Consider the following 15,049-nt stretch of genomic DNA (forward strand, 5'->3'; position numbering starts at 1 on the left):
ATAGTTTAATACAACTTAGTTCAGAGTATGTATTATTACATGTAAATAAAGCCAAACGTGAATCAAATAAATAGTGTAGATGCCCACAAAGTAATGAATCAACAATTTTTTTAGCATTTCTGTTAGAACAATTTATTTTCTTGCTACAGTTATCTGAAGAATATTAATGCCAGTCTAGGATAGATATTTAGATATCTAGATGATATTGTATGTATTTGTATTATATATAATATATAGTTATATTCTTAAATACATATCTAATATATATTATGTTTATATACACATTAAATATGTGGATGTATATATTATTTTTTACAGTAATAATCTCTGTTACCCTTAAAATTAAAGAATGAGAACCAAAATGGCAAGTTGGGATTTCAAATACAACTGTAAGATATTGACGAGTAGGAGATCTTTAAACCAGTAGCTACCAAGTAAGTTGAATGTTTCAATATTCATTGAGGGCCTGCTGTATATTAGGCACTGCTCTGGCACTTGGGGTATGTTAGTGAATAAAATAAAAAACCCTACCCACAGAGATTTTATATTCTCAGGAGAAATCATGAAAGGAAAACAATCCTTGCTGTAGTCGTTCGTTTGACACTTTAACACAGCTTTTGTCCACACACCTGATTTTAACGAAAGCAAGACTATTTACGCCTTACCTACTTTGATTCAACAGAGAGATCAAAGGAGAAGCAAGCCCTGAGGAAAGCTAGAAATACTTTGATTCCTCCAAGTCATGTGAGAATATTAATTTTGGTTATAAGAGGGTATGAAAATGTTCAAGGCATGGTATGACATAGGAGAAAGAAGTGGACCAGTTCTGCTCCCTGCTGTATCTGGAACTACCAGCGTATAAGACAAATCACGTGACATCTAAATGCCTTTTCTTTTTCACCTATTAAAATAAGGGAGCTTGGGGGCGCCTGGGTGGCTCAGTTACTTAAGTATCTGACTCGATTTCAGCTCAGGTCATGATTTCGAGGTTCATGAGATCAAGCCCCGCGTCAGGCTCTGCACTGACAGCATGGAGCCTGCTTTGGATTCTCTCCACCCCCCCACCCCCCCGCCTTTCCCCTGCTCACGCACGCACGTACTCAGAATAAGTAAACGTAAAAGGAATAAAATAAGGTGGCTTGGATTTTCTTTCTGATCCTTTTTAGCTGTAATAATCTACAATTTGGTATTTTTACTGGAGCATTCCTTCGTTACAGAGCTTTCAAGAAACTCAGATTTCATTGGGGAAAACTATGTAATTATTGTTAAGTTAGGACTTAGAGAGGTTTTTAATCCTTGCTGTGCTGTGTACTTTACACAGCTAATTTTATGTCTCCGGGCTTCTTTGACCTGATTTATAAGAGGAGTGCCTGAACTAGATGATTTCAACTATCTTTTTAAATCTAAAAGTCATTGATTTCTTTGCAACTGAACAAATAATGTAAACTTAAAATATATTAACCCTAAAATGCATGTTAACTATTTTAGCTAGTTTTTTTCACCTGTTATTTAACTTTGGCACTTGCACCAAAGCCTGTTTTCAATCAGCATTTTATTTTATTTTATTATTTTATTTTTATTTTACTTTATATAGAGAAAGTATTTTTATTTTTATTTTTTTAATTTTAGTTAACATACAGTGCAACAATATTGATTTCAGGAATAGAATTCAATGATTTATCACTTGCATGTAACACCCAGAGCTCATCACAAGTACCCTTCTTAGTACCCATCACCCATCTAGCCCATCTCCCAGCCATCTCCCTCCATCAGCCCTCAGTTCGTTCCCTTATGGTTAAGAGTCTCTTGTGGTTTGTTTCCCTCTGTTCTTTTTCCCTCCCTTCCCATATGTTCATCTGTTTTGTCTCTTAAATTCCACATGAGTGAAATCATATGGTATTTGTCTTTTTCTGATTGACTTATTTTGCTTAGCATAATACATTCTAGCTCCATTCACGTCATTGCAAATGGCAAGATTTCATTATTTTTGATGGCCAAGTTGTATTGTGTGTGTGTGTGTGTGTGTGTGTGTGTGTGTGTGTGTTTATGTGTATGTATATATGTGTGTGTGTGTGTGTGTGTGTGTGTGTATATATATATATATATATATATATATATACACACCACATTTTCTTTATCCATCAGTTGATGAACATTAGGGCTCTCTGCCTAGTTTGGTATTGTTGATAATGCTGCTATAAACATTGGGATGCATGTACCCCCTTCAAATCTGCATTTTTGTATCCTTTGGGCAAATCTTTAACAGTACAATTGCTGGATCATAGGGTAGTTCTATTTTTAGTTTCTTGAAGAATCTTCAGACTGTTTTCCAGAGTGACTGCACAGTTTGCATTCCCACAAACGGTGTGAAAGCGTTCCCCTTTCTCCTCATCCTCTCCCAACACCTGTTGTTTCTTGTGTTGTTAATTTTAGCCATTCTGACAGGTATGAGGGGGTATCTCATTGTGGTTTTGATTTATATTTCCCTGATGATGAGTGACGTTGAGGATCTTTTCATGTGTCTGTTAGCCATCTGGATGTCTTTGCAATCGCCATTGTAAAAATTATTATATACCCTTTATATTCTGTGTGCTATTTGAGTGATGGCTGTTGCCAAGGCCTTAAGGAAGATATAAAGTTTATATGGATCTAAAATGGTGGCCCAGTCACCTTCTTAGTGTGAAATCAGAGCTAGCTTTAATACAAATAAAATGAGCAATTTTTGATAGTACATATCTTTGTCAAAGAGTAACCTTTACAAATTCTAAGGATTTGTAAGTAGTTGGTCACATGAGGGCAAATTTGCTTAATATAAGGAACTTAGAAGAATGTTGAGGAATGTTGCAGAGCAGCAAACCATAGAGAAATGGTGTGAAAAGGACAGGAAAAGGTAGTGAAAACATTGAATAAGAACCTTTGTTTTTCACATTGGGACATAGAGAGCATCTCAATTCAATATTTGTATCTGTGTATCTTTGCATGTGTGTAAAGTTATTTATTCCAAGAAGGAAGGTTTTCCTAGGGAGAATTATACATAAAATAAATGACACACTTTCTGGGTAGAGTTTATATAATATTTCATTAACAGTAATTCCTCTCAGATAAGGAAATTAGGAAGTAAATTTATGTCATTATTTTATTAACAGGTTCATCAAAATTTATCAAGACAACTAGATTTATTGATTTGTTTGAAAATATGTCTCTTTTTTTATTTTTTATTTTTATTTTTCTTAATTCATTTTTTTAAATTTACATTCAAGTTAGTGAGCATATAGTGCTTTAATGATTTCAGGAGTAGATTCCAGTGATTCATCCTCTATGTATAACACCCAGTAGTCACCCCAACAAATGTCCTCCCTAATGCCCCTTACCCATTTAGCCCATCCCCCCCACAACCCCTCCAAGCAACCCTGTTTGTTCTCTGTATTTAAGAGTCTCTTATGTTTTGTCCCCCTCCTTGTTGTTATATTATTTTTGCTTCCCTTCCCTTGTGTTCATCTGTTTTGTATCTTAAGTTCCTCATATGAGTGAAGTCATATATTTGACTTTCTCTAACTAATTTTGCTTAGGTTAGCATGATACCCTCTAGTTCCATTCATGTAGTTGCAAATAGCAAGATTTCATTCTTTTTGATTGCTGAGGAATACTCCATTGTGTAGATAAACCACATCTTCTTTATCCATTCATCCATCGATGGACATTTGGGCTCTTTCCATATTTTGGCTATTGTCAATAGTGCTGCTATAAACATTGCGGTGCATGTGTCCCTTTGAAACAGCACACCTATATCCCTTGGATAAATACCTAGTAGTGCAATTCCTGGGCCGTAGGGTAGTTGTTTTTAATTTTTTGAGGAACCTCCATACTGTTTTCCAGAGTGGCCACACCAGTTTGCATTCTCACCAGCAGTGCAAAAGAGATCCTCTTTCTCTGCATCCTTGCCAACATCTATCTGTTGCTTGAGTTGTTAATTTTAGCCATTCTGACAGGTGTGAGGTGGTATCTCATTGTGGTTTTGATTTGTATTTCCCTGATGATGAGTGATGGTTGAACATTTTTTCATGTGTCTGTTAGCCATCTGATGTCTTCTTTGGAGAAGTGTCTATTCATGACTTTTGTCCATTTCTTCACTGGATTATTTGTTTTTTGGGTGTTGAGTTTGATAAGTTCTTTATAGATTTTGGATACTAACCCTTTATCTGATATGTCATTTGCAAATATCTTCCTCCATTCCGTCGGTTGCCTTTTAATTTTGCTGATTCTGAAAATGTATGTCTCACATATTTGGTTATGCTATTCCCTTGCAGAATTTCTCAAATTCCTCTGTGAAAGTTTGAACCTTAAAAAAAATCGATTTCACTTTTAAAATGAGACAAGGCCAGGGGCATCTGACTCTTGGTTTCAGTTCAGGTCATGATCTCACAGCTTCGTAGGTTCAAGTGCCTCATCGGGCTCTGCGCTGACAATGCGGAGGCTACTTGGGATTCTGTCTCTTGCTAGCTCTCTCTGCCCGCCCCACTCGTGCTCACTCACTCACACTCTCTCTGAAAATAAGTAAATAGGTAAACTTTAAAAAAATAAAATGAGACAAACCCATACTCTCAAAGAGAAAATGACCATTATTCTCTGTATTTCTTTGTTATACTTGCAAATAGTCATAGTTTTAAATATAAAATGTATATGGGTTTTTTTTAATGCTTAATATTTCCAAATTGTCAGCATTTGAGGCCTTTTTTAATTTCCAACCAGTAAACTTCTAAGAGGCTTAAGAATTACTTAAATTGTTACTTAATTGTATTACTTATTAGTTAATTCTTTGTCGAAAAGAATGTACATTTATATTTGGTGGGGACACATTTCCCTCATCTTGGACTCCAAATTAAATTTCATAAGAGGTGATTTTTATTCAGGATATTTTCAGCAGTACAAATTTTCTACCTATTCAAACTTTTCATTCATTGTAATGAATGTTAGCTAGATACTCTGTTTATATTTCTGATTGTCTTGATTTTAAGGTGTTATATCCCTGCAGGTATCATAATTATATAATTATCTCATTTTTTAAAAATATTTGTGTATCTACTTATTTGTTTTGAAAGAGAGAGTGAGTGGGGCACCTGGGTGGCTCAGTCGGTTAAGCGGCCGACTTCAGCTCAGGTCATGATTTCACGGTCCATGAGTTCAAACCCCGCGTCAGGCTCTGTGCTGACAGCTCGGAGCCCGGAGCCTGTTTCTGATTCTGTGTCTCCCTCTCTCTGCCCCTCCCCCATTCGTGCTCTGTCTCTCTCTGTCTCAAAAAATAAATAAACGTTTAAAAATTAAAAAAAAAAAAAAAAAAGAGAGAGAGTGAGTGAGTACAGGCAAGCACACAGGCAGAGAGAGGGGGAGATAGAGAGAATCCCAAGCAGGCAGCAAGGAGCCTAACTGGAGGGATCCCATGAACCACAAGATCATGACCTGAGCCAAAACCAGGAGTCTGATGCTCAACCGACTGAGCCACCCAGGCGCCCCTGACCCAGCTCTTCACACAAGAGAGCATAAAAAAAAATAAGATAATTAGGGTTTGTTTTTTTTTAATATTTTTTTTTCCAACGTTTATTTTATTTTTTTTGGGACAGAGAGAGACAGAGCATGAACGGGGGAGGAGCAGAGAGAGAGGGAGACACAGAATCGGAAACAGGCTCCAGGCTCTGAGCCATCAGCCCAGAGCCCGACGCGGGGCTCGAACTCACGGACCTGGCTGAAGTCGGACGCTTAACCGACTGCGCCACCCAGGCGCCCCATTTTTTTTTTTAATGTTTATTTACTCTGAGGGAGAGAGGGAGAGCTTGCCCACAAGCTGGGGAGCCATTTTCGGATTCTCTGCCTTTCCCCCACTTGCATGCTCACAAGTGCTCTCGCTCGCTCAAAATAAATGAATTCTTTAGAAAAAAGAATTGTGAGGGGCACCTGGGTGGCTCAGTCAGTTGAGCGTCAGACTTCAGCGCAGGTTATGATCTCACGGTTTGTGAGTTCGAGCCCCTCATGGGGCCCAGCTGCTGTCACCTCAGAGCCCACTTGAGATCCTCTGCCCCCTTCTCTCTGTGGCCCCCTGCTCACGCTCTCTCAAGAATAAATCAAACGTTAAGAAAAACGGTTGACTGAAGGAAGTCTTGTTATATATATTTTTTTAAAAAGGAATAGCTGTGTCATCGTATAGAAAGACCATGTTTAGAAGGACAATATGACGTGTTCTCACTGTTTGATACCTATTTCCAAATGCTTTGTTTTGTCAAAACTTGGTGTTTTACAAATGTTGGAGTGAGTAGGAATGTTTCCTCATTACCATTTCCACTGTCGATTGTGGTTTTCAGGAAGACAGCCTCTGGTACCTGAATTCATACGTGTCTAAATTTACTTATTTACTCATAAGGTACAAAATGATTAGCTAAGATAAAATGGAAAAGTGAACTGAAATAAGTTTTCTTTAAGACGTTTCGTTCGTCCATTTTATGGTCACAGGTTTTGTTAAGCCCCTATTTTGCTTTTCTTAACAAAGAAAACACTATCTGTTTGCGTTTGTAGATATCCAACTCTGATTCTTTGTGTCACCTGTCCGCATCCTCTGATATCTCAGAAATATGAGAAATTTAGAATGTCTTATAATACCTATTTGCTAATGATATTTTTTAATTCAGTGCTTAGCAGTTGTGAAAAAATGGGGGGCTTGTTTTATATTTTAAAAGTATTCACTAAAATAGTCGTACCTCTCTTGGTCTAGGTTCTAGCAGCCACAGTTTCATGTTTGAAGTTTTTTTTCTTTGGTTTGGTTGTAAAGGATAGGAGCAGTTAATATTTTAAAATTCTCATCCAGATTGGGGCAGTTGAGTAAATTAGTTACCAAGCAAACACTTACTGAAAAGCCTGACTGTTTGTTAACTCTGAAGGATCAAATATTTAAGCTCATAAAGAAACCGGAACCTAGAGGCGTTATTCAGGAAACAATTTTTAAGGTGGCAGAGGAGGAAGCATCAGTTTTGAAATAGAAGGAAGAAGGAGTTGGCTGAGAAGTTCAAAGCCAGAGACCAAAACATTGCGCTTACACTTGTGTGCTGAAGGCAAGCTTCATGCAGGGAATAAAAAATCAACATAGTGATTGATATTGCATATGACTTAGAGACTTTGTATGTGACAAAAATAAACCCAGTGTGCTCTGATGGGAATCTCAGACGCTCAAACTAAATAAAATAACTAGAGAGTTTGAAAAGACTGACTTATAGGATCAGTACATTATGCCATCAGACTTACGGGAAGAACTTTCAGGAGCCAGATAGAGGAGTGTGATGGTCTAAGAGCAGAGTAACTAGTGAGTGAAGATCTGGTACAGCCCTGATGTAATGGAACTTGATGTCCCTGGGGATGAGTAAATAGCAGATTCTGCCCTTGAGGATGAAGCGGTTAGGATCAGACCGAAAGTTTGAGTATGTTTGATTGACACCTGTCCCGGATATGGTTAATTCCATTCAGTTCTGCTCACAAAGACTATTCGTTAAGGAAAACCAAGAAATAAGCCTTGCCTTCACCCTGTCCCGTGAAAGTGACAGATGCATAAACAGATCATTTTAATTGTTCAGTGCAGAAAACGACAGAGCAGTATACGGGCCGCTTAGTATAACCTGGAGATGTTAAAGAGGGCGTCCTTGAGGAGGTGCAATCTGTAAGTTTTTAGAACTCCTCAATAAATAGCTTTAATTCTCCCAACAGCTGTTTCAGCACTGTGTCCAGATTGGCAGTACAATTTAAATTATGGAAAACTTGAGGGGTGCCTGGGTGGCTCAGTCAGTTAAGCGACTGACTCTTTTTTTTTTTTTTTTTTTTAACGTTTATTTATTTTTGAGAGAAAGACAGAGCGTGAGCCGGAGAGGGACAGAGAGAGAGGGAGACACAGAATGCGAAGCTGGCTCCAGGCTCCGAGCTGTCAGCACCGAGCCTAGCCACCCACTCTTGATTTCAGCTCAGCTCATGATCTCATTCATGGGAGTGAACCCTGTGTCGGGCTCTGTGCTGACAGCACAGAGCCTGCTTGGATTTCTCTAATTCCCTCCCTCTCTCTCTCTGCCCCTCCCCTGCTCACACCTGCTCTCTCTCTCTCAAAATAAATAAGTTTTTAAAAATATGGAAAAGCTGAAAATACATAGGAAAACATGAAAATGACTAGCTGTCACATGAAGGTGAGAAAATGCAGTTTAGCATTATAATCATTTTGGCCCACGAGGAAAGACAGACTCTGAGCCATGTACTTCTAGAATTTGAAGAATCATTGGTCTAAAGTTAGCATCCGGGTCCTTTGAAGATTGAGAAAATGAGACTTCGATTGTGGAAAGATTTTAGGACTAGATGTAAATAGTCTAGAAGATCAGCAAACTTACTTTAAAAACTCTTGAAAGGATAAGCCAGGCTTATCAATATGCAAGTGTCGGAATGATAAAAACAACTTCTGATTTTAATGAATTTTTCAGTTGTTTGCATATAGGCACGTGTATTACATATACCCGTATTTATCAAAGTTAAAGTCTAAACTCTGGTTAATATAAACTGTTTCCAGTTGTGCTGGCTCTTTATTCAACAGCCGTTAGGTGGTAGGGATACAAGTATGAATACGATTTAGCCACTAGCTTCAAGGAGGTCATAATTTTTATAGATAAATAGGTCTACCACTAACTACAGTTGTATATTTAAAGGACACTATGATACATTTATAAATCTCTTTGTATTAAAATCACGTTGAATTAATGAATTTTACTATAAGCACAATGAATTCGTTTGAGAGGGATAAAAGATGATTAAGGACCAGGGGCACCTGGGTGGCTCAGTCGGCCGACTTTGGATCAGGTCACGATCTCACAGTAGTTCACGAGTTCGAGCCCCACCATCTGGCACGCTGCTGTCAGAGTGGAGCCGGCTTCAAGTCCTCTTTCCCCCTGTCTCTCTGCCCCCCCTCCCCCACTCATGCACATGCACTCTCTCTCTCTCAAAAATAAATAATAAATATTAAAAAAAAAATTTAAGTCATGTATAAAATAGTTGGGTTATTTCTAAATTTTTCTTTTCTTTTCTTTCCAGGTCCCAAAACAGTTTTTTTCTGGGCTCCAATTATGAAATGGGTAAGTCCTGAGTTTTGCAGAAGGTACTGAAAAAAAATATTCTTTAAAAGGAACTTATTAATTTGAAGTCACTTTTATGAAGAATGTTCTTTTTTAAATGTTCATGGTCTGGGGGCACCTGGGTGGTCCAGTCAGTTAAGCCTCCAACTTAGGCTCAGGTCATGATCTCGCAGTTCGTGAGTTCGAGCCCCGCGTCGGGCTCTGTGCTGACAGCTCAGAGCCTGGAGCCTGCTTGGGATTCTGTGTCTCCCTCTCTCTCTGCCCCTCCCGTGCTCACTCTCTGTCTCTCTCAAAAAAAAAAAAAAAAAATTTAAAAAAAATTAAATGTTCATGGTCTGTCTGGAGATGATTTCATGCAAATAATCTTAGATGTGTCATTTTTACTGCATAAAGCATACTACCTACTTGAGTTCTGAGCTTCTTAGATAAGAGGCCTTCTAGGAACATATTTGTTATCAAAAAGCTTAGATAATTGTGGGCACTAGAAACTTGAAACTTCATTCTAAGATTTTATAACTAAGTAAAATGAACTAATCAGAACCCCCCAAATTAATTTTTATTATTAATTTAGTATATGAACTGACGATACCAACACCAAAGTACAGGCAAGGAAAGTTTAGTCTCAAAAAGTAGAAAAAATTATCCTACGTATCATACGTATCATACGTATTTGGTACATGGTAGAATCCAGAACTTCTGACTCCCGAGACCAGTGCTTTTTACCTGAGGCCAGAGTTTTCATTCCTGAAGTTCTCCTTTAGCTGAAAATGAAAAGAGACGGCCATGGAAATAATAAAGCAAATCACTGATTTTTATGTTGAAAGGGCCGGTTTTGGCCTACAGCAGTGCTTCTCAGTGTCATCCCTAGACCTGTAGTATTGGCCCTGCCCAGCAACTTGTTAGAAATGCAGATTTAAGGGGTGCCTAAAATCAGACTTCGGCTCAGGTCATGATTCCCCTTCACCCCCTCTTTGTGGGGCGGACTCTGTGCTGACAGCTCGGAGCCTGGAGCCTGCTTCGCATTCTGTGTCTCTGTCTCCCTCTGCCCCTCCCCTGCTTGCACTCTGTCTCTCTCTCTCTCTCTCAAAAATAAATAAACATTAAATTTCTTTTTTAGGAAAGAAATGCAGATTTGGGGGCTCCGTCACAGATTTGCTAAATCTGAAACTCTGGGGATGGAGTCACTAGTAACTTTGCCCTCTAAGTGATACTGATACCTTCTAAAATGTGAAAAGTACTAGTCTGTAGGCTTTTTGTTCTTTTAATTGTGGCAAACGACACATAAAATTTGCCATCTTAATGATTCTCTTAGTGTGAAGCACATCCATTCATTTGTTGATGGACACATGAGTTGCTTCCGCCTTTTGGCTACGGTGGATGATGCTGCCGTGGACAATGGCATACAATATCCGGTCCAATTCCTGCTCCCAGTTCTTTGGGGTATGTACCCAGAAGCGGCATTGTTGGATCAATATTATTTTAAGCAACTGCCGCACTATATTCCGCAGCAGCTGCACTGTTTTTACATTCCCACCAGCAGTTCACGAGGATTCCAATTCCTCCACGTCTAGCCTGCCAACACTTGTTACTTTCGTTGTTGTTGTTGCTTTATAATAGCCATCTTCATGGGTGGAAAGTGGTAGCTCGTTGTGGGTTTGATTTGCATTTTCAAGTGTGATTAGTTATGCTGAGACTCTTTTCATGTGTGTATGGACTATTTGTATATCTTTGGAAAAATGTCTAGTCAAGCCCTCTGTCCATTTTTTAATCAAGTTTTTTTTTGTTGAGTTGTAGGCTATTTTAATTTTCTTAAATGTAATATTTTAAATCGTTAGAACACGGGGCGCCTGGGTGGGTCAGTCAGATCTGCGTCTGCCTTTGGCTCAGTTCATGATCTTGCCGTGAGTTCGAACCCCGCGTTGGGCTCTGTGCTGACAGCTCAGAGCCTGGAACCTTTTTGAATTCTTGTCTCCCTCTCTCTCTGCCCCTCCTCAGCTTGCACTCTGTCTCTCTTGGTCTTTCTCTCAAAAATAAATATTAAAAAATTTTAAAAAATTGTTAGAACAATTTCAGAAACTCAGCTATACATCTGCCATTTTGTCCCCTTATTTATAAAATGACTAGAGTAGATTAGTGTTTCCGAGCTGCATTTTATACAGAACTACAGAGCAGTTCTTTTTTAAATTATTTGTACTGTTAAAAAACAAAATTCAACCAAGTAAGCTTGAGAGGTTTTATTAAATGATTCATGGATGAGACAGCATCCCATTTAGCGAATGAATAGAGAGGGAGATTCCCCAGGGCTACAGAAAGAGAAAAGTTTTTAAAGGCAGGACAAAGAAGTCATAAACAGAAAAAAAAAAGATTATCTCCAGGTGAGGTCACCTTCACTTGGGGACAAAAGAGTCTTAGTAGGCGAATTATTCTTTGGGGATGGGGAGAGGGCCTATGCCAGAGAGTACCTCATTGGTGCTGACCAGAAAATTCCTAACTGACTAGTTAAGACAACCTTTCTGGGGGAGGTTGAAAGTGCAGTTACATTAGGTATTAGTGTCTTGGCCTAAGTGATGCCATTTTGGGCCTGTGGTTGTCTTTTTAACGGTATTTTGCAAAACCCTCCCATCAATTAAAAAAAAAAAAAGTTTTAGGGGCACCTGGGTGGCCCAGTCGGTTAAGCTTCCAGCTTCGGCCTCAGGTCATGATCTCTCAGTTCCTGGGTTCGAGCCCCGCATCGGGCTCTGTGCTGACAGCTCAGAGCCTGGAGCCTGCTTGGGATTCTGTGCCTCCCTCTCTCTCTGCCCCTCCCCCATTCACTCTGTCTCACTCTCAAAAATAAACAAACATTAAAAAAATTGTTTTTAAGTTTTAGTATGTCATCTTTAATGCTTCTGCTCACTCTAACCATTAAAAACTAGCTTTATGGTCCGAGAGCTCTGTGTCAGTTCAGCCATCTGTCTTGCGTTGTTTCTTACACAGACGCAGCATGTTCGTTTTCCTGCTTCACACCGTTTACCGCCTTTACCTCTTGTGTGTGTTCACAGACACTCAGGGAAAGATACAGGATGTTACCAGGAAGTGCAGCTGCTATTCACGGGGCCAAAAAGCAAAGCACAAATAATAGGTAGTTATGTTCAGAACTACTGCAAAGTTCATAGAGGGAGGGGAAAATGATACTGCTTTTTATCACCCATGTCTTTCGAGCCTTTTTCAGAATAAGTTCCAGTCACTGAGTTGTAGATAACGGTGCCTTAACTTCATCTGCTTCCCCAGCACTTCATTCTGATTTTCTTCCTGACTTGATAACGTAATTACTAAGTAGTTTTCACTCACTTTCAACTTACTAAAGACCAGAATTATGTACATTTACTGATGTTTTTCCCACAGAAAGATCTTTTTTTTTCTCCTTTTCATGTGACTTAGACATTTGATCTAGGTTTTTGTTGCCCTATAACTGAATGCGATTCATCAACGTAACTGTGCGCTAAATCCCATTACAAGCCTACGTGTATTCCCCGGAGGGCTAATTGAGGTTTGGTAATCCACCTCCATCTATGTGTATATCCCACTTCCTCATTAAGCAAGTGAAAGTTGTTCATTCATGTCCCCATTCCTGTTTGGTAGAACTCCATGAGTAGGGCAGACTCGGGGCGCCTGGGTGGCTCAGTCAGTTAAGCATCCGACTTAACTGATTGATTTAGGTTCAGGTCTTGATCTCACGGTTCGTGAGTTCGAACCGCACGTCAGGCTGTGTACTGAAAATGCAGAGCCTGCGTGGGATTCTCTGTCTGCCTCTCTGCCTCTCTCTCTATCTCTCAAAAATGAATAAATAAATAAACTTTTTTTTAAAATATAGGACAGACTCCTCACAAGAGGCTCAGGACAAGAATTCGAGGGTCCAGACTGAATTTTTTTTTTTTTTTCAACGTTTATTTATTTTTGGGACAGAGAGAGACAGAGCATGAACGGGGGAGGGGCAGAGAGAGAGGGAGACACAGAATCCTGAATTTTTTTTTAAATGTTTATTTATTTTTGAGAGAGAGTGAGACAGAGTGAGCAGGGGAGGGGCAGAGAGAGAGGGAGACACAGAATCCGAAGCAGTCTCCAGGCTCCGAACTGTCGGCAGAGTCTGATGGGGGGCTCGAACTCATGAGCCACGAGATCATGGACCTGAGCTGAAGTCAGATGCTTAACCCACTGAGCCACCCAGGCGCCCCCAGACTGAATTTTAATGTAGACTTTTATAGCAAAGGCTGTCTTGTAAGCTGTCTTACTAATATTTGTAAACATGCATTCACATGAATTACTTTCCTTAATAAAATGGGATTCAGAATCCTAAGGACATGATTGAAATTATTCTACAATAACCATTAAGGATAAGGTTTGCTTTTATTGTTCATTCAGCCTCACACATAATTTTGTGTCCGGTTTGAATAAATATATGAATATATGAATATATCGAATATATATTGAATATATGTTAATTCCCGTGGCTAGCATGGAATTCCAGATGCTTTTTAAATGGTAATGGAGACTGTAGCAGTGTAGTTGCTGTGAGATAATGGACAAAATACGCAATGAAGAACAGCAGAGCCAGGGCAGGCCCTGCTTCAGTTTCCCATAATGCAATTTTTATGAGCTGTGCAAATGGTTAATGTAAATGCTGATACCTGCAGAGCAGAAATAGAACAGTTGAGGGTGAGACAGGCTAAAATGTCAGTAGAGCAAGTTACAAAACAACAACAACAACACCACTTGAAATTTTTGGTGACTGACATTAATGGTCCCTTTGTAGGAAACCCAGTTAGTGTGATGTGTGATATGTGAACGTCCTCTTTTTTATTTTTTTTAATGTTAAAATGGGTTGTCTGTTAATCAAAATGCAGATCAAAGCAAAAACACCATTCAAATTAGTATGATACTAAAAAAAGAAAACTAATGGAAAGTGTATTATTATTTTCTATCTCTTCTCTCTATGTCAGCACTGAAAATTATATAGTAACTGTATGTCTATAAAGTGTAATTGATTGCTTAACAATTCTTTCTAGCACCATTATTGAAAGAGTAAGAATGATTGACGCTATTTATTATCAATTTGGGTGTACTTTTGACTTCAAGTTTGTCACAACATAGAAGTTTATAGGATTTTATCAATAGCTTTGGTGTTTCTTCTGAAACATCAACAAAGGGTTTGAACAAAGTTTTGAAACACTGACAATATGATATACACCAAGTGCCTTATGGGCTCTCTGTCTCCTTTAAAAACATCTATTTTAAGTTCATGTTGAAATCATACATAGTCTTCTGATGACGGCATAGCAGCAGATGATAATAATTCATCTATGGTAGTCTGTCCATGACACATAACCGTTACTACTCCAGGGGACATATGTTCTGTATTAAGAATTTCAGACTATACTTTCAGACATTTAACTGTAGTGGAATCCTTCTTAACTGCTTTTGTTGAGAGCAAATAATTAATCATTGAGGTCAAAATGGATAATCCTAAAAAATAATGCTGGGGTGCCTGGGTGGCTCAGTCGGTTAAGCATAAGACTTCGGCTCATCGTGATCTCACAGCTCGTGAGTTCGAGCCCCACGTCAGGCTCTGTGCTGACAGATCAGAGCCTGGAGCCTGCTTCGGATTCTGTGTCTCCCTCTCTCTCTGCCCCTCCCCTGCTTGCACTCTGTCTCTCTAAAATGAATAAACATTAAAAAAAAAAAAATAGTTATATATCTTAAATATTTTCTTTTAACTTAAGAGACACTCATTTGCCAATCATCTATAGGGCTATGGCTTTTCTTTGTGTATGGATCCACTCATTTCCACATGTTCTGTTTTGGATGAATTATGCGGTAATGCATCCTGTATAATTTCCATTTTAGGGGCGCCTGGCTGGCTCAGTTGG

At 38.9% G+C, this 15,049-nt stretch overlaps 1 protein-coding gene across 3 annotated transcripts in view; it reads left to right on the plus strand.

The window, feature by feature from the left end:
- Nucleotides 1-15,049, plus strand: part of MPC2 (mitochondrial pyruvate carrier 2) — a 31,003-nt gene that overhangs the window by 5,963 nt on the left and 9,991 nt on the right. For all 3 annotated transcript variants that reach the window (XM_045453052.1, XM_045453050.1, XM_045453049.1), the window contains exon 3: nucleotides 9,103-9,143. In XM_045453052.1, the coding sequence (XP_045309008.1) occupies nucleotides 9,103-9,143 (41 nt within the window). The remainder of the gene's footprint in view (nucleotides 1-9,102; nucleotides 9,144-15,049) is intronic.

Source organism: Leopardus geoffroyi, chromosome C3, assembly GCF_018350155.1.
Source record: "Leopardus geoffroyi isolate Oge1 chromosome C3, O.geoffroyi_Oge1_pat1.0, whole genome shotgun sequence".
NCBI lineage: Eukaryota > Metazoa > Chordata > Mammalia > Carnivora > Felidae > Leopardus > Leopardus geoffroyi.